This window comes from Argentina anserina, chromosome 3 (assembly GCF_933775445.1).
Source record: "Argentina anserina chromosome 3, drPotAnse1.1, whole genome shotgun sequence".
Classification (NCBI taxonomy): domain Eukaryota; kingdom Viridiplantae; phylum Streptophyta; class Magnoliopsida; order Rosales; family Rosaceae; genus Argentina; species Argentina anserina.
In genome coordinates this window covers 15,787,237-15,812,871 of record NC_065874.1, presented here as the reverse complement: position 1 = coordinate 15,812,871, position 25,635 = coordinate 15,787,237, and the positions used below count along the sequence as shown (strand labels likewise).

Below are 25,635 nucleotides of genomic sequence, written 5' to 3'. Positions count from 1 at the left end.
ATAAGGTGAGTAAAATCTCACATATTTACGAATCTACCCTTGCGGAGATTCAAGATTTTTCAAGAGTTTTTAATATTGAATACGACATGTATACGATATAGTGGATTACATATATACTGTATAAATGGTAATAAATACATATATATATATATAGTTCGTTATATTGTATACTGTTATGAATTCAATATGAATTGGTCATTTCGATGACGAGAATTATATTTTGAGCAAGTGATTTAATTTGTACAATATGAGGTGTGATTATTGTACGTGGTTTTAACATGGTATTTGTTAAACGTTTTGTCTTCGGACGTGTTTTATGAAATATGACATGTATATGATATAACGGATTATATATATATTGTATAAATGGTAAATAGGTACATATATATATAGTTTGCTATATAATATACTGTTATGATTTTATCGTGATGATGTCATTTTGATGACGAGATTTATTTATCGAGCATGTGATTTTGATTTGTGCAATATGAGGTGTAATTATTGTACGTGATGTTAACATGGAGATTGTTAAAATGTTGATTTGTCCTTGGACTTGATTTTGGTACAATATGAGGTGGGATTATTGTACGTGTTTAGCAAGTCGGAACCTAGCCTTTGGCCGGGCGAAAGTTACGATACAGTTAGAGCTCTAGTCTGTCTGCCGGAGTACTGCATGTGAGGTAACGGGTGGTTATCGGCTCATGAGTACTCATATTGTTTGATGTTGGGTAACTGGTGGTTGCCCAATATCGGCGGTGTACTACGTGAGGGGTAACAGATGTGTACCAGCGTTCATTAGTACCCATATTATAAATGTATTTGGGTAACCAGAAGGGTTGCCCGATTTCTCATGAGCACTTTCATTCATATATTTTTGGGACAACCAGATGGGTCGTCCATTGACTCATGAGTGCATTTATATTTGTTGATTTGTGGATTTTCGTATATATTGATATGCGAGTTATATTTTCATTTTATTCATACGAGCTATAAGCTTACCGGGTTTGTGTTTACAATCCCGGTGCACCAATTCGATGGTGTAGGGGATAATTCCGCAGGTGTCGATTAGTGGAGATTGAGAGACGACTCCGGAGACTCGAAGTTGTTCATTATCCTGCTTGTGGTGAGGTTTCTAGTATGAATTTGTGTGTGAGAACTTGTGATGTTTTATTTGTGAGTTTTGTGAGAGATTGTGAGGATTATTACATTTCCATTTTATGAAATGTTGAATTATAAATTTGGTTTGTAATAATTGGTTGTCTGAGTTATATTGTGAACTCAGTAATGATCCGCTGTGCATTTAAAACGATTTCGATTTGTTGAGATTGTTTTGGTGTTTTTTGACGTTGAAATTTTGAGTTTTCTGCTCGAAATTTTAAGGTCGTTACACTCTCTGTTATCATTTCTAACATATCCATTTTTTTGTGAAGCTATTAAGACTAAACGAGGGTCTCCAGTTATAGTAGTGGAGATGGAGATGTGTAAGAAATTTGTCTATGTAGTTTCTAATGGGTGTTGTTTGCGTACTAGACTACTTTTCTGGTTAATTGGCCGTGTGGAGCTTCTGCACTTTGAAGAAGTTGATTACAAATCAAAATGTGTTTCTCATTTTAATTTCTCGTTCTAACTTTTGTTAACGTCCGTAACTGCATGTTCAAAAGAAATCGATCCGTTGTTTGTTCCAAAAAAAACAGAGAGGAAGATTCCATGCAGATTCTTTTTATCAATTATCTAGTTAAGCTTAAACAATAAAGGAATCTACGATCACAAGTTCCACTATTCCAGTAACCTGTGAAGTAGTCACGGTCAAGTTGTCAACCACACCTATTCTCCTTCATTAACAACACGTACTCCTACATATATTACATATGTTTACCTATAAATACCATACGCAGCTGCTAAACCTAGCTTTTACTTTCATCGATTATCTCTTCCTTTCTGAAAAGATAGTTTCATAACTACCTCTGCTTCTGAAAGCTCCACGGTATATATATCTTGCTTTCATTATTCTCTATCTTCTCCCGTTAAGTTCAAATCAACTGCTTCCATTTGATTTCTCGTCAGAGTTGGAATCTCGATCTATATATTTCCTCTGTCTTTCTTTGTAACCATGATTCATCATTTGTGTGCAGATATGCCGGGTGAAGGTGCAAACCAGTCAGAGTGAGACAACGAGCCCTTCGTCGAAGTCGACCCAACCCGCAGGTACGGCCGTTACGACGAGCTACTGGGTTCCGGCGCAGTCAAAAAGGTATACCGAGCTTTTGATCAAGAAGAGGGCATAGAGGTGGCATGGAACCAGGTGAAACTGAGGAACTTCATCAACGATTCCGCCATGACTGAAAGGCTTTACTCCGAGGTGAGATTGTTGAAGTCCCTGAAGAACAAGGACATTATTGCTTTTCATAACGTGTGGAGAGACGAGGAGAAGAATACTCTAAATTTCATGACCGAGGTTTGTACGAGTGGGAATCTGAGAGAGTACAGGAAGAAGCACAAGAACGTTTCGATGAAGGCCTTGAAGAACTGGTCCTTTCAGATCTTGAAAGAATTGGAATATTTGCATACACATGCGCCCTGTGTGATTCATAGGGATCTCAACTGCAGCAATGTATTTGTTAATGGGAATCTTGGCCAGGTACGGTACTTTCCAATAAGATGAGATCATGAGAGTGCGTAAATAATTGAGTTCTTCATTTAGGGCAAGGATTAGGGTATATTCTCAATATATATGGCGAACTATCATGAAAATATGGTACTAACCATTCAAAAGTTTTGCATGCGTATTCTAGATTAGGGTTTAAAGAGCAGATCTAAGAGATAAAGACAGTTCAAGAAAGGATGTTGTTTGCTACTGGTCGGATAGAGTTGTTTTATCATTGGACTAATTTGACAATTTCTTGTTTCTTTTACATATTTTCTAAAGTTTTGCCGAATTGCGGTGAATTGGTTAAATAAGTGAAGATTGGTGACTTGGGGATGGCTGCAATAGTAGGGAAGACTCACTCACCTCATTTAGTGCTCGGAACACCAGAAATTTATGGCGCCAGAGCTTTATGAAGGGAAAATTCTAGCCTACGCTGCTGCATGTTATGCAGCAGCCTCATCCTCCACACATTATCACACACACCCCATGTGCATGTTATGACATTCAATCTATACCACACATCAGTGTATGTATAACAGATGAACCCTTTATGAAGAGCATTACACTGAAATGGTTGACATATACTCATTCGGAATGTGTGTGCTAGAGATGGTGACCTTGGAAATGCCCTATGGGGAATGCAATAATATTGCCATAATATACAAGAAGGTAACTTCTGGTGTGAGACCTCAGGCCATGAACAAGATCAAGGACCCGGAGGTGATGGCATTTATCGAGAGGTGCCTTGGTCCTCAAGGACCCTTTCTTTGATGAGGTTGATAACAACGATGATGACGAAAATAAATAACTACATACTTAATGAATAGCATATATTAATTGTTTGATGTGTTTATTAGGCTACTAATGAGTATGGTATTTCGGAGTGGATGCTTTTGTTTTGGTTTCAATGATCGTCTTTGAACTTTAAATTCATATATTCTTATATATGTTTTATTAGTAGAGTGAATATGTTTGGAGAATAAGCTCCTATTCATCAGAGACGAGTGTGTATAATTTCTGTGCATATGATTTTATTTGGCTTTTTGCATAGGAACTGAAGTATATATATCGAGTCTTATATTTGGTTGGTTAAATCATCGGAACGTTGAAGTCTCTTTGCTCGATCTGTACATTTGGGAGAATACATATGAATCTTTTGCATATGTATATATGAAGATCAATGTTTAATGTTTGGATTCCAAACGTTTTTCTTACGTAGTAGCACCTTTGCGTATGGTTTGTTAAACATAAACAAAACAAACTAGATATAACCATAGAGAGAAGCTCTTTGGACAAAGCGACAAAGTTGAAAGCATTTCGCGGATTAAGTGAGAGAATCCTCTTTGTGTCACATCTTGGACTTGTTAATCAGATGGATAATCAAAACAATGAATTGATTAAACTCAAAGTTAGCTTAATTAAGTAAAGTCAAAGGAAAATGAAAGAGAAATGAGGAGTAATTAGTTGAATCACTTGAATGAGCAATGAGCTAGCCAGCTGCCTTGGCCTAGCTAAGATAATTTTATGACCTTCACAACAAGCAAAGGGGATTTGATTTGTAAAGCGTCTCTTGGCGTGAAGCAAACCCTAATGATGAAAAGGGTAGAGGTGGCCGACCAATATCGATTCTCTTTGTTGATTTCCTTAGTGGTTTTGCTGTCATACATTTCTTTCTGTTGGGCAAGATATGGATGTGGATATGGTTTCGCTGGCAAAGGCTCCTGTTTCTTCTGTTTCTGTTGGACTAGTTTAACTTCCACCTTTATAAGGTGATCAATGTACACTAGGGACATGCCCGCTCTTCGATGTGGGATTTGTATACGTTTATGTGTGTTATTTAATTTAATAATTCAAGATACAAAGGCAAAGGAAAATATATGCATACATGTATATATATCGGAGCTATTCTATTCAAAATAATAAAACTTGAAATACTTAGGGTAGAAGTGTATTAGTTCAATATATAGTTATGTTATTGGAGTTTAGGGCTTTAGTTCAATAAAATTAAAGAGTTTTCAGGGCACATGATTTCTAATCACTGTCAAAAGTGACAAATTGAGGAGAACCCAGAGGGGAAGAGAGTACAATCAGTTTTCTTTATACTAAGTTGAAGTCCACTTCTAAAAATATGGCAAAATCATGAGCGTCATCGTTCGTGAAGTTAATGAAACATTGCAAAAACTATCAACTCTGACAATTGAAATCACAAATCTGACAAAATTAGACACTCTTTAAGTACATTAAAGCTGCAAAATCACTATGATTGACTAGTGGTGATATTTATATATAACTTACACTACCAACACCACATATTCAAGGTTTCTGAAGTCCAAAACAATAAGACCAACTATCAATGAATTGAAATGATCCAAACTGAAATCAAAACCAACGGAACCTTAATTTGCAAACATATTCAGTTCCGCTAAAAATTGAAAGAAGACCAAAAATAAAGTTTGGATTATTTAGAAACAGACACTGGTTATCCACAATTTTAATAGATGTGTAGAGAGCGAAATATGCTTAAAGAAATTGACTCCACTTTGCTTTAGTTGATGAGGAAGTATATATGCAAATTGATGTCTTTATATTCAAATATTCCTAGAGAAAAAAAACCAAAATTAATTCAAACATGACCAAATAAAAAAATACAAAATAAGTCTTAAGTTTAGAAAAATTACCATCCTAGTAAGAAACTGAACTCCATTGTTTCTACCGCTTCCCTCTTACTGCCACAATAAATCCACCCTCACCCCATCACTTGGTTACCTTTCCTGAAATCAATAGACATGTATAAAACTCAATAAACAAAAAACAAAAGACCACGGGCATTATATCTCACACGTCATCTCTAGCAAAAATATAATATCGATCATATGAATCAATTTGAAGAACACCAAAGGTAGAAACTATAAGAACTACGACAAGTATGCCAAACTATTAAAAAAAACTATTCAGCAACTAATGGACGGCTCTTGATCTTAGAGATTGACTCACCTTGTCACCTAGATGGACTGTGTGTGCCTTCCCCATCAACCCTTCTGTCATTTGAAACTTGAAATGAACCTAGAATTTCTTCAAGTTCTACAATCCATTTTAGAGCGGAGCCCCGCTTTTAAATTAATGTGAGGAGGTCATTATTTGACTAATTTTTCGGTCACTTTTTCACAGCTCTACCAGTCAGTAGTTAGATATATATGTGTAGATCATCCATACAAACTTTCATCCAATTTGGTGATCGTTAAGGTATCGAAATACTATTAAATCTATGAACCAACCGAATCTGTCCAACTATAACCGTTCTTGTAAATCATAATTGTGAAAGCTCAAACAGTCACCAAATTGAATGAAATTTTGTATGGATGATCTACACATACATATCTAACTACTGAATGGTGGAGATGCGAAAAAGTGACCGAAAACTAGTTAAATAAGGATATCCGCACTTTAATTTCAAAGCGGGGCTCCGCTCTGGAAGGGGATTATATATATATATACAGTCCCTATCGAGAGTGAAATTTCAATTTTGACACACTTTTCGGTCAAATTTTTGCACCATAAACGATTCAATATTTATGTAGGTTATTCAAGATCATTTCTACAAAATTTCATCCAATTTGACAATGGTTTGAGCTTTTAAAATTGAGATTTACACGAACAGTTCACATTTAACAGTTTTAATCTATTCATTGATTTAATCGAATTTCAATACCTTAACGATGTCCGAATTAGATGAATTTTGTAGAGACGATCTTGAATAACATACCTAAATATTGAATTACTTATGGTGAAAAAATTTGACCGAAAAGTGTGCCAAAATTGAAACTTCACTCTGTAATTTCAGAGTGAAGCTTCATTCTCAACAAAGACTATATATATTGATATTGACATATGAGTAGTAGGGTAAATTAAAATATTGAGATTCTTGTGATGCCTCTTTTCATTGATTGAAAGCTGCATTTATTCAATGAGATAAAAGCTTTCACATAGGGGGTGAAAATCATTGAAGTGTGACTTTTTCTCTGCCAAAATCAATGTGTTTTACGACATGTTCTAAAGTGCTTAAGTTGTTAGATTAGAGGAATTTAGAGCACAGAGAGAAGTCGTAAACATTAAGTAATTCAAGAGTTATTGGGTTTAGTAATTCAAAACACAGCAAAAAATGTGTATTGAAGCACTATACATGAAGTTTTCAATTTAATATCAGAGCAAGTTTAAGGCTCTGCAGCCGAGGCATTTCTACTGGATTGGTAGGTACTCATGTGGACTATGATTCACATATTAAGTTGGAATATATTCATATAGATCATGAACTCTTATATATCAATTTGTTAAGTTCTTTTTATTTACTCTACTAACTGAAGAAGATCATCATGTATTCAATATTCGAATCACATTCAAATGTGCAAAACATATGACAAAATATGCATGAACCATCATCTATTCACATATGATAAAATATGTCTAAATCCCACATCTATCAAACTAACTGAATTGTGAGAGCATTAAGCATAGCTCGAGAGCTGACAAACAACATCAACAACAGACACTGTAATTGAGGTGCATCTATCTAATATAGTCATTCATTGGTTCATCTCCAGGTTCTCCCTCTCATTTCAATTGAACTAAATCAAAATCCAATTGAAAGAAACATTATCAATGAACATGAATAACAAACCACATCAATTAATTTAAGAGAACCTAATCCATATTGAAGAATAATACACAACGTAATGAAAAGAGAGAGTAGAAAACCAAAATCACACCACCCAACAAAATGGGAATTGACGAAACCCCAATTGAAGACACCAAATTTGATAACAAATCAGCGACATGAATAAGAAAATAAGAGCCTCACCGTAAGATAAAAACCTAGGGCCGCCCTCTGGATCAGCTGGAGAAAGATTGCTTCTTCTGTTGACCTATTACCTCAATGACACTTTCTAGATAGCCGATGAAATTACCAAAACCAACCTGAGAAAGGTTTCTGATTGATTGGATGGCCGAGGAAGTAGAAAGAGTAAGAGGAGGAGTTTTTTTACCCGTGTTTATGATCATGATTGATTATATTGGAGAGAATGACATGATCACAAATACCGCAAAACCAATGGCAAAATCATAATTTCGTCCTTAGGAACAGTACCGAACAGTACCGGTGAATAGGAAGCACCAAATAATAAGTAGTAAATTTATCGGTCTTTGATGGCTACATTTTCTAGAATTATGATGAACAAAATCCTCACATAAAAAGAATACATAAAAGAAAGACACTTATCCATTAAGAATTAGCATTTTCTAATTACAGGTTTAAGTTAAGAGGCGCTTAAATTTCCCAACGATAGATTTAAGTTTAGAGGTCGATTTGTTCGTGCTCCCTGTGAGTTTAGGTAATCGAACATTCCTAATTCGAGCGTGTGTATGCGTAGGCATGCCAGTACTTGCGTATAAGAGTCTGTTGGATGTGATTGCGTTGTTTTAACTTCTAATGTCGGTGAATGTGATGAGGATGAGAACTGTAACCTCGCTTGGTCCGATGTGTAGGTCGTCTGGTATGTCCAAGCCTTCTTTCGCGTCTCTTTGCGAGTCGTCTATCGATACTTAATCGTTGAGATGTGAGTAAGCATAGTTTTAAGATAGGGAAACAGGTTGCAAGTTGCCAAGGGCATGAGACCTTTAGCGGTTTGGATGCTATTCATAGGTTTGCCTCAAGGTGAACTTGAATAGGGTTTGCCCAATGAGTCTTATTTAGCAGATTTAGCAAATGTGTTGATTTGTATGTTGAGAGTTGTTATCGTTCTTCTTCGCTAAAGCCTCTATTTATATAGGCTTGTTTGCTCTTGGATGAGATTTACTTCCTTGTATGACTCTTTGACAGACGGGTTAGGTATATCAAAAAAAACATTTGAGTAGATTTTGATACGATTACATCATAGGTAATTATACTAGATAATAACATTTTTAGGAGTGAAACATATCTAAGCCATAGAGATTGCCTTAGCGAATACGTCTGTAGGCAATAGAGATTTAATTGCCTTTAGATATGATCTTCTGTTCGTGCGCATCTTCTCGAATCCAATAATTAAGGAAGGTAATCCTTGATAGCACATGATCTTGATCGACGTAGGGATATCTTCTAGGTTAAGTAGTTACCTTTTGCATGCAGGATGTGAATGCCTCCAACTTGATTAAGGAATATAATCTCCTCCGGCCGTGCATATCTCTTCATGAATACAATCCTTTAATTAAGGAATGTGATCCTTATTTGATCAAAACCCATGCATAATCCTCTGGACATCACGTTGGCTCTCACCTACAATCGTCTTCCTTCCTCACTCAAACACACGGCCCTTGTGCCTTAATTGATGAGATTACTTGCAAAGCACATACACCACTCCTTTGATACGAAATCTTCCTCCTACCTCCATTTTTGTAGGTAAATAATATGCCATTAATTTCCATATATTTGGTAATCAATAATAATTCGATGTATAACCGGAGTAGCCTTATAGATTACTTGCTCGCTAAGTAAGTTTAGTGTAACCCTTAAACCGCATATATTCCGAAATACTCGAGCCAAACCGCGTTGGGCCACATGAATTGGCCTCGAACACGTATTAACTTAAAATTGTTTCAGGATGAAATAATTGTGTATTATTAAATGATATGGGGGCCTATATATAGTCATTACAAAACCACAATCCCGTAGGATTCGGAGTCCTAATCTATTACGGAGATTGATAGAAGCACTTTGTGCGACGTTCTTAACATGTTTTTACCTCAATTTGTATTTTGTTTAGCCCTTATTGTTGTACTATTGAGTCATTGAGTCGTAATAAGAGTCTTGGGCGGTATTGGATGTATTTTTTTGCTTACATGAGTTAAAAACGCATAATTGGTCTAGAGTCCTAGTTTGACTAGGAATCCTTGTTAGGTTTTGAAACTAATTATCTCTTACTTATGATTTTATTTTCTTATTTTCAGATTGGATTGAAGAGATAATTAAAGAAAAAAAGATGGAGCCAAGTCATGCAACAATTAAATAGAAGATGATCATTAAAGGCATAAAACATGGCATGTTTTAGGGATTAAAGCATGACATGTTTTAGGGATCAAAGCATGGTATGTTTTATGGAATAAAACTTTCCATGATTTAAGGGATTAAAGAATGACATTATTATAGGAAGAAAGAAGCAATTTCAAACTCTCCATCTTTCCTCTATATATACATGACTTCACCTCTCAAATATCATCACTTCTCATTAGCATTCAAGAGCCAAAACTCTACCAAAACACCACCATAAACTTCCCTCACAAATTAGCCAAGCCGTCCACCCCAAAACCATCATCATCTCCACCGAGTTTCACCATTGAAGACACACCTCCAAGGTTCCTACAACGTGTGATTCTCGCAACTCATCTCCATGACTTCGTCTATTTGTGTTAATCTACAATTCTTTGTCTATGAAGATTGTAAGTTGTTGTTTATGTGGAAATATTGGTTTTGTATTTGTTTTAAAATTTTCAGATTGTATTTGATATTTTTTTGAGACTATGCCGAATCTATGTTCTTATAATTAATGAGTTTGTATTTCTATTGTTGTGTTCTAATCATCTTTCTCATACTTTTAGATAATTTTCAGATATGTGCATATGAATTTAGTGGTTGGATGCAATCCCTAAGATTGTGTTTGAGTGCTAGATTCATCAACCATATTGACACAAATCGAATCATGCCCTAAGTAGGTTCGGTTTGTGTTGATTAAAAGTGGTAAAAAATTCTGGAAATTTGAATGTGAAATCATGGTGGGTGACGCCACACATGAAACATGTCTCCAATAAAGATTTGGTGCTTAAATGTAATCTTGTTTGATTTCTACTCTAAGTGTTATTGAATTTGATTGCATATAAATTTAGATTAGGCCCTAAGTCAGTCTAAATGTTAATTGAAATCTTGCATGATTAGATGATCCCCTAAGGCTCTAATTGTATTGGTGTCTAAAAAGTATGTAATTGGTCGAATTAGAATGCATGATAGGTTCAAACTTGTAACTATGTGGTGTAATAGTAAATTTGGTTTAAGTTTGTTAAAGAGAAGTCGATCATGTAAATAGTAATTTAGGTTTTATTTTAGTAGTTAATAATCAATCTCAAACCCCCCATTATTTGTTAACACTAAAAGTTTAGAGTTCCCTTCAATTCCCCGGAAAGAACGATCCCTGCTTATTCTATACTAATGATGATGTTTTACAGGGTTTATTATAGACGTTTTAACCAACGCTCTATCAGAGATGCTAATCTATCTCCTAACAGGAAACCTATTAGGCTAAGACACACACAAGGGTAGAATAGTAATTCTCCCGGAACACTCCCCCTTGTGTCGCATGCCTAGGTTGCATGGTGCACACATCGTTGCCTCGGTAAAAACCTTGTCAAGCAAAATAAAAACCTCTTGGGTAAAAACAAAAGCTTGATCGAAGGGAAAAAGAGCACAACGCACCGTCTACATTTGATAGCATCATGTGAGGTAGACTCCCCCTGAAGTCTACGAAACAACTCCCCCTGATTAGTGCCATAATCATGGAGTACAAAGAACAACGTACACAACATTCATTACATGCTTCTCAAACGTAGTCTTGGGCTAATGATTAATCATTAATCTAGCTACACATCCTTAGATCATAAATGCTATACTTAGCCAAACTTAGATCTTAGGAAACAAGATGGCATAACAACTCAAAACAAGAGTTTGCAATGAAAATCAGATTCTCTGATAGAATGACCTTAATTCACTTAAACGGCCATAACTTCTTCGTCAAAATAGGTATCAGCGAACCGTAAAATGTTCTGAAAAGTAGACACCCGTGGCTTTCCAGTGACATAAGGTTCACAACTAATCCGATCGGAGAAGTTCACAATGCTCTGTCGAAGTTGACTGACTTGCAAATTTCCGGACAGGACTATCCTACGTTGCTAAAACGGCCATAACTCACTCAATATGATAGATATGAATGAAAGGTTGATGTCCCTGGAAAGTAGACACATAGACCTTTCCAACGGTACCAATTTCACCATATTTCATCTAGCGAGCTGTCCTGCAGGTCTCGTTGAAGTTGACCTACGAAACTGGACAGATTCTGATTTGTCACATTTAATGTGTCTTTCGCGAAAAGAATGGGGGAATGGACCAATGAAGGACTGATTTTGGTCCAAGATGGAACCGTACGCATCCTCTACGCTACCAGTGTCGACTGCTACACCAAGGCGTACGTTGATATTGCTGGAGCTGCTGGCGGCGTTGGTGTGGATAGGATTTGTGTTGGTTCACTAAGTGTAGAACTAAATCCATGTCAAAGAAGCAATGCAAGTCCAATGACAATGCATAGGCGCATAGTTAATCACGTCATAATGAAAGCAATAGTGTCCCAAACAACACTAGCATGTATGAATATATAGCTCATTGAATCTCTTCATCATCTATACTTAGACGGGATAGAGAATCAAGAATTAGCTTCATATGAACACATATGGGTATGAGTTCTTGCAACCGATTGTACTACATTCTCTCGAACGTCGCAATCTGATTACATAAGCTCTCCGTGGTCTGGAGGCATTTAAAGTCCCTCGGGCACTCTCATATCTGCGTCAAGATTCCTTTACAGATATTCTATAACCACTATCATATGCTGCAAATCAGTTTTCATGGATACTACTACTGATCAAGTAGCGGAAAGCAATTATGTCTATAATGAGAGAATATAACTCATCGTACTCAATACTAGGATAATGAGACAATCTTTGCGTCATAAGTCCTGCATATATTGCATGACTTCATCTTTCTCATTACACTTACGAACAACGACCAACATAACAAGTCTAGTTCAGCCTGTATTGATTCTTTCCACTTCGGTCAAGTTGCTCATCGTTGATGCTTTACAACGAAATAAGAGCATAAGCGAATACATCATCAATCATGGGAGATCAATCCATTAAACACACGCGCGCGCTGTATACGATCAATATGTGAGATTTCTATTCTTCTCTAACATCAACAAAATAAGTCTGTAGCGTCCCACAGAAACTTAGTTGATACACATGTTTAGAGAATATCTCTTGATGATGGGCAAAATACTTGTGCCTACGCACTTCGCTTCTTTCTAGTTTTGATTCTAGAGAATAATGGTCTCCCCCTCATCTAGGCAGGAGCCAAGACCGAAGCTATGACCCTTACTAGTCCATCTTTGCGTTTGCCGCCCTTGTTTTGTGGTGCAATGCCACGGGCGCCGACAACACCACAGCATTTATGTGCGATCTCGTCACTTTCGCAATATCGGTAAAGTCATTGAGCATCGAATCTTTGACTTTCTGGAGGTCGATAATGCGTTCCACATTTGCTCACTTTGAGTAGTGTAGGATCTTAATGAGACATAGTGCCACACCACGTCAATTCCTGGCGTTAAAACCGGAATGGGAGCATTCCATATCTCCCCCTAACGACAGGAAGTATGTCTCATCAAAGTTACCGTCTGCTAATATCGCAGGATAGAGATCAACGGTTGTAGATTGGAAATAGCGGACAAGTGTTGGTGATCCATAAATCATAACCAACCAGAATACTTAATCGTTTTAAGTAGACCCATTGAGATAACTACAATAGAGGCACATAAACAACTTTAACCAAATAGGCGTTTAAGGAAAAGAACGTTGGGATCGTATCCAGTAACCATCTAATACGCACTAAACGCTTGGCAAGTTATGGGTCTAAAATGAATAAGTGTCGCTGCATGCAACATCATTATATATCTCCATGCAAAAATCGGCAGGTTAGTACCCATAACTAAGTCCGAGCTCTGCTAGATCGTGCAGTGAATGAACATGAGGAATAATATGTTCAACGACGATCCCAGTAGATATGCAAAACGAAATCATCAAAGTCGTGGAGGTGAACTCTCCAACGGTATCCAATCAAATAGATTTAAGAGGATGGGAAGGGTGGTGAGCCCTTAGTATGATGATCATAGCTAAAAACTTTAGCGAATGCAGCGTTTCTTGTGGAAAGCAAAGCGACGTGTGACCAACACGTCGATGCTCTTAACCTATACCATAAAAATACCAAAAAATGTATGTATTCGGTTGGATATGGTCCACTAATGTCACCTTAAATACTTTGTAAGAATGGAATGTTCTCGGTTGGAGCTTTAGCAAATAAGGATTTCCTTGAAATCTAGCAAAAGAACAAGCTTTGCAAAATGAGCGATTGGCATCAGAGATTTTCATGGAGGCATTAGAAGACACGGGAGGCATCACAAGCTCCTTTGAAGGAGGGGATGCCGCCACCGACGGCCTTAATGCCATGGAGCCGCCGAAATAGGCAGGCTCGGCCTCACCGTGCATGGCACGGATAGGCTCGGCCTCACCGTGTGGAGCATGGGTGAGATGGTCCTCCAATCGCTTCGTGAACATGAAAAATAGATGAGAATGTGAATTTCAAAGAACTCGAATCATCATATCTTGTTCAAAATGACCAAAAATGATCATATCAAAACCGAGAAGACAGTAAAACCGAACCCATGATTCAAAGAATCTTGAGTTACATAAACTACTGCTGCAGGCAAGCAAAACTATGTCTGCAAGCTAACAAAGCTACTGTCGAAGCTTGAAAAAGATACTGTCAATGAAATCAGACAGATTTATTCCTCTCCATTCTTAACACAAATATCAAGATGAAAATCCATCATTGGCATGAATGGCCTTTAAAACTTAGCAAGGCACGAAGATATACAACACAATCTCCGCACGAGATCCGTAAAACAACTACCTGCGCCGTAGGACAGTGTGGGTGGTTATGCAATTAGCAAGACACTCGATTTCACGGCGGGACATTCTCAAAATGAAGATTAAGAGAGTCAACGACACGGTGAACTTCTCTACACAATACGTCGTAGGATATTGTAAGAGAGGGGATTGAAACAAATGGCAATCCCATCGAATGTATCACATGGCAATAGAACTACATTCTTCAACTTAAGAGTTGGAAAAACATGGTATTAGAGTAGTTGAATACCAAACAATTACGGTGGAAAACCTTCCACTTGGTGCGGGTGGTCACCAATAATAATAAAATCATTTGAGCTATGAAACGACTTGGAGAAAACCGGAAAATTAACCGGAAAACCATGTCAATATAAGTCAAAACCGGGTGAAATTTGGACTGAGAAAACGTGGCAGCAAGAACTGCTGAAATATGCGGAAAACATGACGAGAAACAACGGAAAAAAAATCGTCGGAAAAAGTCGTCGGAAGCCGGCGGCACCGATTGCCGGAAATTCGGCCGACGGTGGCCGGACCTGGCCGGTATGGAGGCCGTAACTTCATGTCCGACAGGGAACGCCGTCCGGAACCGGATGGGTGTGCCGGAAACGCCGGAATATGGCTGGAAGGCGGCTAATACGCCGGTAAAACGCCAGAAAACGTTCCGGAAACGCCGGAACAGTAACCGGAAAAAACGACGTCAATTTTGACGTTCCGAGGTCTGTTTTCCAAATTTCAAGGTCCAAAATCACAATGTAGTGCTATTGGGGTCCCATGTAACCCAAAAGCGGCCAATTTAAAAACCACGTGAGTTGCAAACGTTGACCATGCATGCTAAGCCAAGGCAAATAAAATTCTCACGAGTCCATCTTATAAACAAGAAATACGAGAAATTTTATAGAATATGCCAATATTTAATACAACACAAACAAGCTTCCAATTCCAATAGACGACTTAAGCTAAAGTCGAGCAATAATCATGGCAATGCAAACGTCATACTTGAAAAATAGTAAGCAGAAGACATAGTCAAAATAGATTGACTAATCAAAAGTCTGTAGCAACAAAATCTTGCATATCGGATTGGGCGGAGCCTTAGCCTGAGGCTCAAAAATGTGCTTACTTGAGAATGGAAGAATGTTACGTTTCCATCTCCAAAATTCCCTCAAGAAATAGATACAGGTGCCAAAAATGGCATGCGTTTCATTGATGTGGAGTATGCATCAAGATCAACTCTGATAATACAATGTCATAGAATTCGTTAGTTTTGGGATCTTTTTGTCAGCAAATAGTGCTGCATCAGAGTAATGAATCAACTCAAATAAATGAGTACATAGACCTTGAGATTATCGTTTATAGACATGAGTTTAAGAAAACTCAAACATTCAAATAACAGTCGCGATGGCGACGCATCCATAAGAAACGAGGGTTGTATAGGTTTCAAATAATCGAAACTATTCAAGTATGTAACCGGAATTAGAAGGTTGTGATGTATATGGTCACAAAATAATCGATGCATATCGGCGATTCTCATGATCGCACCCAAAACAGCGGTGCACTCAGGCGACCACACGAAATCGATATCTTCATTTTTAGATAATAACGTGACTCCCCCAGGACCGTCACACGAAAAACGTCGACCAAGAGGGGAATCATATCCCTCTTTGGTCTCATCGGCGTTATAAGAAAGGTCGGAAAAGAAGACATGAAAAAGGCTAATAGCGCCCGATAATATATATATATATCTTCAAAAGCAGTAACTTTAAGAAAAACATACTTGTTGGTCTGCCAAATAGACCGCATATAAGTAAATTGCTCTGCAAATCGATCGTCATGCATGAAGTTGCTTGTTGAATTCCTTTTTCGATCTTCGTCTGATGACATAAAAATCTTGGGAGGATACGATCGAAATCGTATGTAGATGGCAAAAGTATCGTGCATCGCGGCATGAATGTCATCGCCATAGTACGACGAGCAATGATTTTTCCTATACGAGCACGTGAAATATCGTTAGAAATAAAAACGTTCCAATGAACATTTAAATAATGAAATAGGAAAAAGGAAAAGGAAAAGAAAATATAGTATAAAGCCAAATGGCTATTGTGCCCGACTGCAGTTGTCGCGAGCGGGGCTGCAGGTGTCGCGAGCGGGGCTACAAGGGCCGCGAGCGGGGGTGCAGGGGTCGCGAGCGGGGCTACAAGTGTCGCGAGCGTGCGTGCAGGGGCTGCGTGCGGGGCTGCATGCGGCTGCGATGCGGGGGCATGCAGGGGTGATGCAGGGGCAGTGTGCAGGGCTGCGTGCGTGGGTGCAGGGGCAGCGAGCAGGGGCTACGTGCAGGGCAGCAAGGCAGAAGTTGCAGGGGCAGCAAGGCTGTCTGCGCGCAAAGATGCGGGGCTGCGGGGGTAGCAGCGGGGGGGGGGGGGGCTGCAACAACGGCGAGCAGGGGCTGCGCCGACGAGGAGATGCCGGAGGCCGGAGACGACGGCGGCCGGCGGTGGAGAAGAGAAAAAATTTCTAGGGCTCTAAAAGTTCAGGGTTTTAGGGCAACGTGCTGATAACGTGTTTCAGGATGAAATAATTGTGTATTATTGAATGATATGGGGGCCTATATATAGGTATTACAAAACCACAATCCCGTAGGATTCGGAGTCCTAATCTATTACGGAGATGCTAATCTATCTCCTAACAGGAAACCTATTAGGCTAAGACACACACAAGGGTAGAATAGTAATTCTCCCGGAACAAAAATGTGTATTTTAACTCAAACAGGATTCAAATAAAGTGATACTTCACTGAGAAAGATCAATGAGGTGAAAGAAAGGTATATGCAAAGGAAATCCAGGTAAAGACTTCTCGACGAATATGCAAGTAAGAGGTGAAATCCCCTCAAGGTGGATCAATCGAACTGGATCAAAGATTTAGACACCCATTTGCCTCAAATTAAGGTTAATGACAGCCCAAATCTTGACCGTAGGTATCCTAATTTATATTTTTAATCGCGCTGACTTAAGATAACTTTTCGACTCACACGAGAAATCTCCCTATTTTCCAATATAATCTTTTGTCACATACCTTGTTATAATTAATTTATTGTTCTTGACTCTTGGCATTTGCAAAAGCTTGGATGAAAATGGTAAATTGGACGTTGTAGCGGGTTAAAAATTTGGCACTTCGATGAAAAAAAAGATAAAAGAGTATGGAAGTGACATGAACGTAAGCAAATAGCTCTTTCTGTTCATGTTGTTGGCGTCACCAAACCCAATGACGTTGGAAGCAAAGTGCCTGGCTACAAGATAATGAGAAAAACATATTCTTTCCTCTGGAGAATAAGCATATCTGGTGCTTGTAGGTGAAGTCACAGCAGATAATTAATGGCTCTAGAATTGTTCTTTCAAAGCTTGGCTGTAAGGGAAACTGCCACAATTTGTTTTCAGAATTTCCAGAAGACACATTGATTTTTTCTCACATCCTATCTATGTTGGCCCTTGATTAAGATGTTGTAGGTAACCACTTGCCTCCAGTCCAAAAGGGAAAGGTAATATACGACAATATAACAAGTTGGATGGTTGATTAACCCTTTCTGGTTATCAGCAGTGAATAACATTGAATATAAAATAGTGGAATAAATCACATAAGTACATAGAAGGTAACGATCACCAAGCTATTTACAACATTGGTTATTCCACATATATGATGAGATTAACTTTGTAATATACAAAACATGCATGTCCTCATCTGACGCACCACAATAATACACCAAACCTTGACGTTTATGTGAGGTATTCCTCAATGGAACAAAAAAATATTAACCACCGCATGCAGTTGCTTCCGTTTCTGAATTCAGTCCAACAATGAAATAGAGCCAACGAAAATGAAGAACAGGAGCGGCTTCAATCTATTGCTCAAGGGGCTGTTATTCATCGGAGTTCTTTCCTTCTGCACCACAGTATGTAAGGGAAGTGAGTCATCGGAATTTGATTCATTGCTGAGGTTCGTTAAAGCTGTTGATCCTGAAAATGTATTAAAGGTTGGTTGCAATCTGCAATATTCCTGCAAGCATAAGCTGAAGGGTGTGGAATGCAACCTCGAGGGCAATAGCATTACAGAAATAAGGCTTGAAAATTTGCGTCTTAGTGGCACACTTGATGTGGATTCACTATGCAAGCTCCCGAATCTACGAGTTGTTAGCTTAGCCAGAAATCACATCCGAGGAACTATTTCATACTCAATAGTGTACTGCAGAAGACTAACCTATTTGGATTTAAGCAACAATCTTCTGAGTGGGATGGTACCTCCGGTTCTAAATAAACTGAAGTATCAAAGAAGATTGTACATCTCCAACAACTATTTTACCAGGGACATCCCAATTTCGAGAGAGGAACATATGTTTCATCCACATTTAAAGAAATTAAGGACATCTCAGAGATATGGTGACATGAAAAAAGAAAAGGCAGAGCATCCGATGAGGATAATGACAGAGTCCGGGAGCCCTATTTCTCCTCCTGCACCAAATGATGAACACAAGCAGTACACAGGATGGAAGACAGTGTTACCATTATTTTGTGGGATAGGACTATTTCTAGTGTTCATATTCTTTGCGGGAAGGAGAGCTGCTAAGTTAGCTACTCAAATGGAGATTCTGAAGTCACTTCGAGAGTACTCTACTCCGAATTCCCCTCCAGTTTATAAGGTCAGAGAGGAAGAGAAGCCAGTAGAGAATCGATCAGAGCTCGTGTTCTTTGTTGAAGAGCAGGAAAGTTTTAAGTTGGAGGACCTGCTTGAAGCGACAGCTGACTTGAGAAACCAGAGCTTTTGCAGCAGTCTTTATAAGGTAATACTGAAAAACAATGCATTGTATGCAGTCAAAAGGCTGAAGAAGTTGCAAGTACCATTTGAGGAGTTTAGCCATGCAATGAATCAAATAGGGAAGATAAAGCATCCCAACATCCTGCCTCTAATTGGTTACAATTCTACCAATGATGAAAAGTTGTTGATATACAAGTATCAAAGCAATGGGAGTCTCCTGAATCTGCTTGAGGGTAAGTTGAGATCAAACTTTTTATTTGCTGAAAATGAATCAAGTCACCATATGCCAATAAGAACTTTACTTTGTACTTCTGCACTGCATTCATAGTTTCACAAACACACACAACAATCTTTTGATTAAACTCCTATCTCAAAACACATATAGTTCATAGTGTAGGTAATTTCAATGATTTAGTGGCAAGAAATAGGCTTAAGCAGCTCGAGTGCTCATATATTCATAAGAAAGGTAAAATGAGCTTAGGAAAATCAAAAACAAAAAGTTTAGAAAAGACATAAAATAGGAACCATTTATCAGTACCTGCATTATAAATCTGAATTCCCTTGATCAATAATCTACAGAATGCTCTGAAGGAAAGAGGGATTTCCCATGGAGGTTGCGGCTGTCTATAGCACGCGGTATTGCAAAGGGCTTAAATTTTATATACCAGAGGACTGATGAGTGCACCCCTCATGGGAATCTAAAGCTTTCAAACATCCTACTTGATGAAAAGGATGAACCACTGATCAGTGAGTATGGTTTTTCAAAGTTCTTTGACCCCTTGAAAGGATGTGTCATCCTCGCCATAGGTTATACAGCCCCAGAGAAAGAGTTGTCAGAGAAAAGCGATGTCTATAGCTTTGGGGTGATTCTTCTTGAGTTACTAACGGGTAAAACTGTAGAAAAAAATGGAATAGACCTTCCTAAATGGGTTACTGCCACAGTTAAGGAGGAGTGGACTGGTGAAGTCTTTGACAAGGAGGTTGCTAAAGCTGCTAAGGAGTGGGCATTTCCTTTGCTCAACATTTCTCTCAAGTGTGTATCAGCATTGCCACAAAATCGGCCAACTGTAGCAGAAATTTATAAGAAGATTGAAGAGGTTATGCAGGATAATTTGAATACATCAGATTGTACTGCTGAGTGTGGAACCTATGAAGACGACTGTTGTATGCTTCACTCCATCATACCTGAGACTTGGGATACTCCTGGATCAAATTACTAGTTGTTGCCTTGTTGGAGGTTTTCGTTTATGCTTGCATATTTTCGGTTTCTTTTAGACTGAATTGTAGATGATCATAGAGCCTTTTTCTCTATATTCACCAGTAAACAAGCGAGCCGGTTGAGTATGAATAATCAATTTGTTTTCCTATGCAAGTAAAGGTGGCACCGTGGCAGAGGAGATACAAATATATGGCCATTTCAAGATGTTCATGTAAGGCAACACATACAAACTTATAACATCACTGCATGTTTTCCCTAAGTTATAATCATATATTTGTGTGCTCGATAATGAATTTAAAAAGCAAGCAAATTAATGAATCAGTACTTGTTGTTCATAAATATATGCTCGCATCCTATAGGTGCAATACTTGGTGTATAAATAATTAATGAATCAACACGTGTGGTTCATAAGCTTATCACATTTTGTAGACTTCTCCGTAGTGAAAAAAAATTCTTACAACATAATTATATGCACCATGGTCTCACAAATCAATCAAAATATGATTTCTTTAGAAGCATCGGTGAGGTAATAATTTATCTAACTATTAACACACCCTGGGTGTGAAAAACAAAATTTTAGATGAACATAAGAGTGAAAAGTGGAGCATGTGGGAGAGAGTTAAACGTGAGGAGTTTTATCTATTTATACTGAAATTCTCTTTGTTTTTCTCATTTCATCTTTTTTTTTTCAAATTTACATTTTGCAAATTATAATCATATCCTTCAAACTATAACTAATTAGATTTAAGAGTTTAATAAATAATGATTTTTTAGGAAGTTCAAACTCCTCTTCTTATTTTATTAATAGAAGATTTATATCACACTATCTTAATCAAACTTATCCGTATGCACTTTTATAGGGTAATCATGAGACGTTCTTTTGTTTTAAGACGGATCAAATATTGCTTGTTTCATATAAAAAGGTAAGGTGATTGGTGTCATATTTGTTAAAGGAAAAACATTATTTCCTTATTAGTGTGCATTCGTCAAAGTAACTGACGGAGGCAATTGAGCAATCAGTATTTAATATATAGTTAATTACGGATATGAATTATGTAACGGACAATTCTTATTCATTGCAATTAAACTAATTGATATCTTTCCATGTAATATTTCATCTATATAAAAGGGTTCGTAATAATACGAGTAGATCAATTCCATTTTCACTTCTACACGTTATCACCACGTTAGCTTTCCTCTCAGTATTCTGGCCAAAACACACACAAAAAAAAATTTGAAAACCCAAGTTTTTTTTTCTCTTCCGTCGCCGCTCCCTCCCTATCGCCGCTCCCTAGCAGCACCTGCGCCTCCGATCGGCGTGACCAACCGCTCAACTCCGATCGGCGAGACCAGCGGCCCAGATCGGTACGGCTCGCCTCCCGCTCCCGCCGCGCGCTAGCCTCTCTTCCCAGCCGCGACATCACCTCCAGATCACCGACCCCCGATCTTCGACGCGACAGGATACACGCCGCAAGCAAGATCGGCGACGCTCCGATTCGCGATCTACAATCTCCACAAGGCAACCCGCGACCCGCGCCCCACGACCCACGAACTCCGACCCGCGACCCGCGCCCCACGACCAGCGAACTCTGACCCACGAACCCCGACCCGCGACCCGCAACCCCCGACCCGCGACCCGTTTCGAAAAAAAAAACTGAAATATTTACCATTCTGGTAAATCAAGGTTAGTTTTTTTTACAATTTTTGTTTGTTTTTTTAGTAATTTATCGTAATCATTTCCTTTTACAATTTTAGAAATTTAATTAGTAAATGTGAAAGTTGGTTTCTATTTTTTTTTACCATATGTGTTATTTATTTTAAAGTACGTAAATACGCATGTTTACAAGATGATTTGTTTGTCAGGTTTACTACACGCGGATATGCTATATAGTAATGTTTTCAATTATGCATGGTAAATTTATGCCATTATTATTTTATTTTATTTTATTTTTATTTTTACGATTGTGGCATATTTGATCAATGTGTTATACTTTATAACATGCTTAATAATTAAATATATGCATGTTTCATAGGTTCTTAACATCAATATTATTATTTTAGCACGACTTATATATTATTTTCATGATAATGAAAATCATGTGCTTTACAAAGTTTTATAACGTAACTATGTGATAAAACATTTTCACAAAAAGCATCGAAAGAAAATATGTGACCACCATGAAATTTGGTCTCGAAATCCAAAGCACACTCTTGGAAATTAATAAACATTTACTCTTGTTTTTGTAGATGACTGACCAAACTCAACCCGAATTTGCCATTTTGGACTCAGAATGAATTGAGTACCACCGTTGGGTTTCTGATGTTGAAACCACATTTGTGGGAAATGACTACACAACCACCATTTATCCTCCCACCAACAAAAAAGATGAACCGTCAGCAAAAACCAAAGCCAATGCCCTAATGTTCTTGAGGCGGCATATTGATCAAAGCTTGGTATGGGAGTACCTTCAGTTGAAAACACCCAAAGAACTGTGGGATGCCCTAAAGGGACGTTTTGGGAATATTCATGACACTTTGCTCCCAGAATTAACTGTCCAGTGGAATGAAATCTGCTTACTTGACTACAAAAGGGTTAATGACTTCAACAGTGATATGTTGCGCCTGAAAGCACATCTCAATTTCTGTGGCAAGGAACTCACAGAAGATGATATGATCCAGAAAACTCTATCCACTTTCCCTACTTCGGCCTTTATACTAGCAAACCAGTATAGGTTGGAGTATGACAACAAAAGAATCACTACCTTCCATAAACTGATCTCTATGTTGCAAGTATCTGAGCGTCATGATCAAGTTCTTTTGAACAATAATGTCAGACCTATTGGGACAAAGAAAATTCCCGAGGCTAACTATGGCAAGGTGAAAGATGGAAAGAACTCTAAAGTAAAGGGGATTGGACGTACTGACCCTTACACACGTGGGGGCAATACCCCACGTGGAAAAGGATATGGAGGCCGTAGTATGGGCCATGGAATGGGCCGTGGACGTCCTCCCAATATATGGCGCAGAGATGGTGGTACAGGTTCTAGTGGCCATGGTGGCACTGGACCTAGTGGTCACAAAGTGCAAAAGGCACCAAAAAACCCCCAAGAAAAAAGGGAAAGAGTTGGAAATGAACCTTACTATAGGTGTGGAGACACTGCTCATTGGTATAAGAACTGCCATGCAAGTAACAGAGTCGCAGCCAATTACAAGAGGTATAGAGAGTCTAGAGAACAAGAGGCTCACTATATAGAGGAAGAAGGTCCTGAACCTAATGTCAACCTCACAATCTCAGACTTTAATGGCAAGATGGACCATGCCAAGTCATGTGATACTCCAGATTTTGATTAATTTTTTTTTCATTTATTTCCAAGTTGAGTGTGAAGGCGTAATGCCTTATTTTAATTAGACTATTAGTTTGGTCTTAAAGTTTATTTTGTCAATAATGATTTGTTGAAATTGGATTTCTATGTATGAGACTTATTTTGATTACTGTTGGATTATTAATAAATTTTCAGATTTTATTCTGAAGTATTTGAGGTTGCTCAAGTTTTTTAAAATTATTATACATAGTTCGGAAATAGCACTATTAATGATGTAAAGCAATACATCCATATAAAAAAAATTGGAATGAAAAGTATATCATTCGACCTACAATAGAAGACTACTGCATATGAGATATATATTTAATGATCATATCAAAATTTAATTGTAGGAATGAATCGAGGAGAAATAGAGTGTTTAGCAGATTGTGCGACTACCCACACTATATTAAGGAATCGACAATTATTTGTTGAATTAATTCCTTATAATTCATGTTTGTCTACTATGACTGGATCGGACCAAATAGTAAAAGGGCGAGGAACTGCCCAATTTTTCTTGCCAAATGGCACATTGTTAAAAATCACCAATGCTCTATATGCACCTAGAGCCCCTTGAACCTTGTTAAGCTTCAAAGATATTCGCACCAACGGTTATCATCTGAACACTTACTGTGAGAATGCAAGTGAATATTTGTGTCTTACTTCTCTTGAATGTGGACGTACATGCGTTTTAGAGAAGATGAAGAGTCAAGACAATGGACTATATCTTACTACCATTCGGATTATTGAATCCTATGCTGTCACCAATGATGAAATTTGGGACACTAACTTATACAGGCTTTGGCATGACCGATTAGGACATCCTGGTCGGGACATGATGGTCCATATTTTAAAGAATTCACACGGACATCCTTTCTTTCGAGGGAAAAATAAAAGGGGACATCAACCAAATACAATGCACAGTGCTCGTTACACTGCTCCAATGCAGTTATTACCTTCTAAAGTAATAGAAGTGTTCCCTCCCTCTGCCTCAATGACTATTTCCAAGGCACATCAGTCATTTTGCAAAGCCTGTTCTTTGGCAAAAACAGGATCGAGACATTCCTATGCTAAAGATACTAAACAAAATATTCTATTCTTACAAAGGATACAAGGTGATATTTGTGGACCTATCCATCCAGAATACGGGCCATTTAAGTATTTTATGGTTCTGGTGGATGCTTCAACTCGCTGGTCACATGTTGCATTATTGTCCACACGAAACGCTGCATTTGCAAAACTTCTAGCACAAATTATTCGTTTAAGGGCTCACCACACTAATCACCCTATTAAGTCTATAAGGCTTGATAACGCTGGAGAGTTTACATCAAAAGCATTTGATGATTATTGCATGTCTATTGGGATCGATGTAGAGCATCATGTTCCCCATGTGCATACACAAAATGGTCTCGCTGAAGCCACCATCAAAAGATTACAGATGGTGGCTAGGGCACTTGTTATGCGCACTAATTTACCTATAAGTGCATGGGGTTATGCAATATTGCACGTAGCCTTGCTTATTCGTTTAAGACCTACTGCTAGCCAACCATTTTTTGCGTACTAGTTGATTACTGGATATGAGCCTGACATTTCACACTTACGCATATTTGGTTGTGCTGTATATGTGCCTATTGCGCCCCCACAACGCACAAAAATGGGTCCCCAGAGACGACTAGGTATTTATGTTGGATATGAATCCCCAACAATTATTTGCTATTTGGAACCTTTGACAGGCGATCGTTTTACCGCTAGATTTGTGGATTGTCACTTTGATGATACAGTCTTCCCGTCGTTAGGGG

The 25,635-nt window shown here is 38.1% G+C and overlaps 3 protein-coding genes across 3 annotated transcripts; all 3 read left to right on the top strand.

Annotated features, from left to right (window-relative positions):
* Window positions 1–2,004: 2,004 nt before the first annotated feature.
* Window positions 2,005–3,689, top strand: LOC126788157 (probable serine/threonine-protein kinase WNK11). The gene is given in 6 exon segments (XM_050514121.1): window positions 2,005–2,638; window position 2,714; window positions 2,960–3,036; window positions 3,038–3,051; window positions 3,187–3,393; window positions 3,395–3,689. Coding segments are annotated over 6 exon segments (888 nt in total). The 5' UTR covers window positions 2,005–2,110; the 3' UTR covers window positions 3,456–3,689.
* Window positions 3,690–18,320: 14,631 nt separating this feature from the next.
* LOC126788749 (probable inactive receptor kinase At5g53320) lies at window positions 18,321–20,629 on the top strand. The gene is made up of 2 exons (XM_050514763.1): window positions 18,321–19,488; window positions 19,835–20,629. Exons 1-2 carry the CDS (start codon window positions 18,321–18,323, stop codon window positions 20,473–20,475), a joined length of 1,809 nt encoding a protein of 602 aa, XP_050370720.1. The 3' UTR covers window positions 20,476–20,629.
* Window positions 20,630–22,895: 2,266 nt separating this feature from the next.
* On the top strand, window positions 22,896–23,825 carry LOC126787153 (uncharacterized). The gene has a single exon (XM_050513078.1). It carries the CDS (start codon window positions 22,896–22,898, stop codon window positions 23,823–23,825), a length of 930 nt encoding a protein of 309 aa, XP_050369035.1.
* Window positions 23,826–25,635: the final 1,810 nt, after the last annotated feature.

Excerpts from the sequence above, each read along its gene's own strand:
- LOC126788749 (XM_050514763.1), top strand. The coding sequence starts at position 18,321 with ATGAAGAACAGGAGCGGCTTCAATCTATTGCTCAAGGGGCTGTTATTC. Across the intron at positions 19,489-19,834 it reads TCTCCTGAATCTGCTTGAGG|AATGCTCTGAAGGAAAGAGG; the intron begins GTAAGTTGAGAT and ends AATAATCTACAG.
- LOC126787153 (XM_050513078.1), top strand. The coding sequence starts at position 22,896 with ATGTTCTTGAGGCGGCATATTGATCAAAGCTTGGTATGGGAGTACCTT.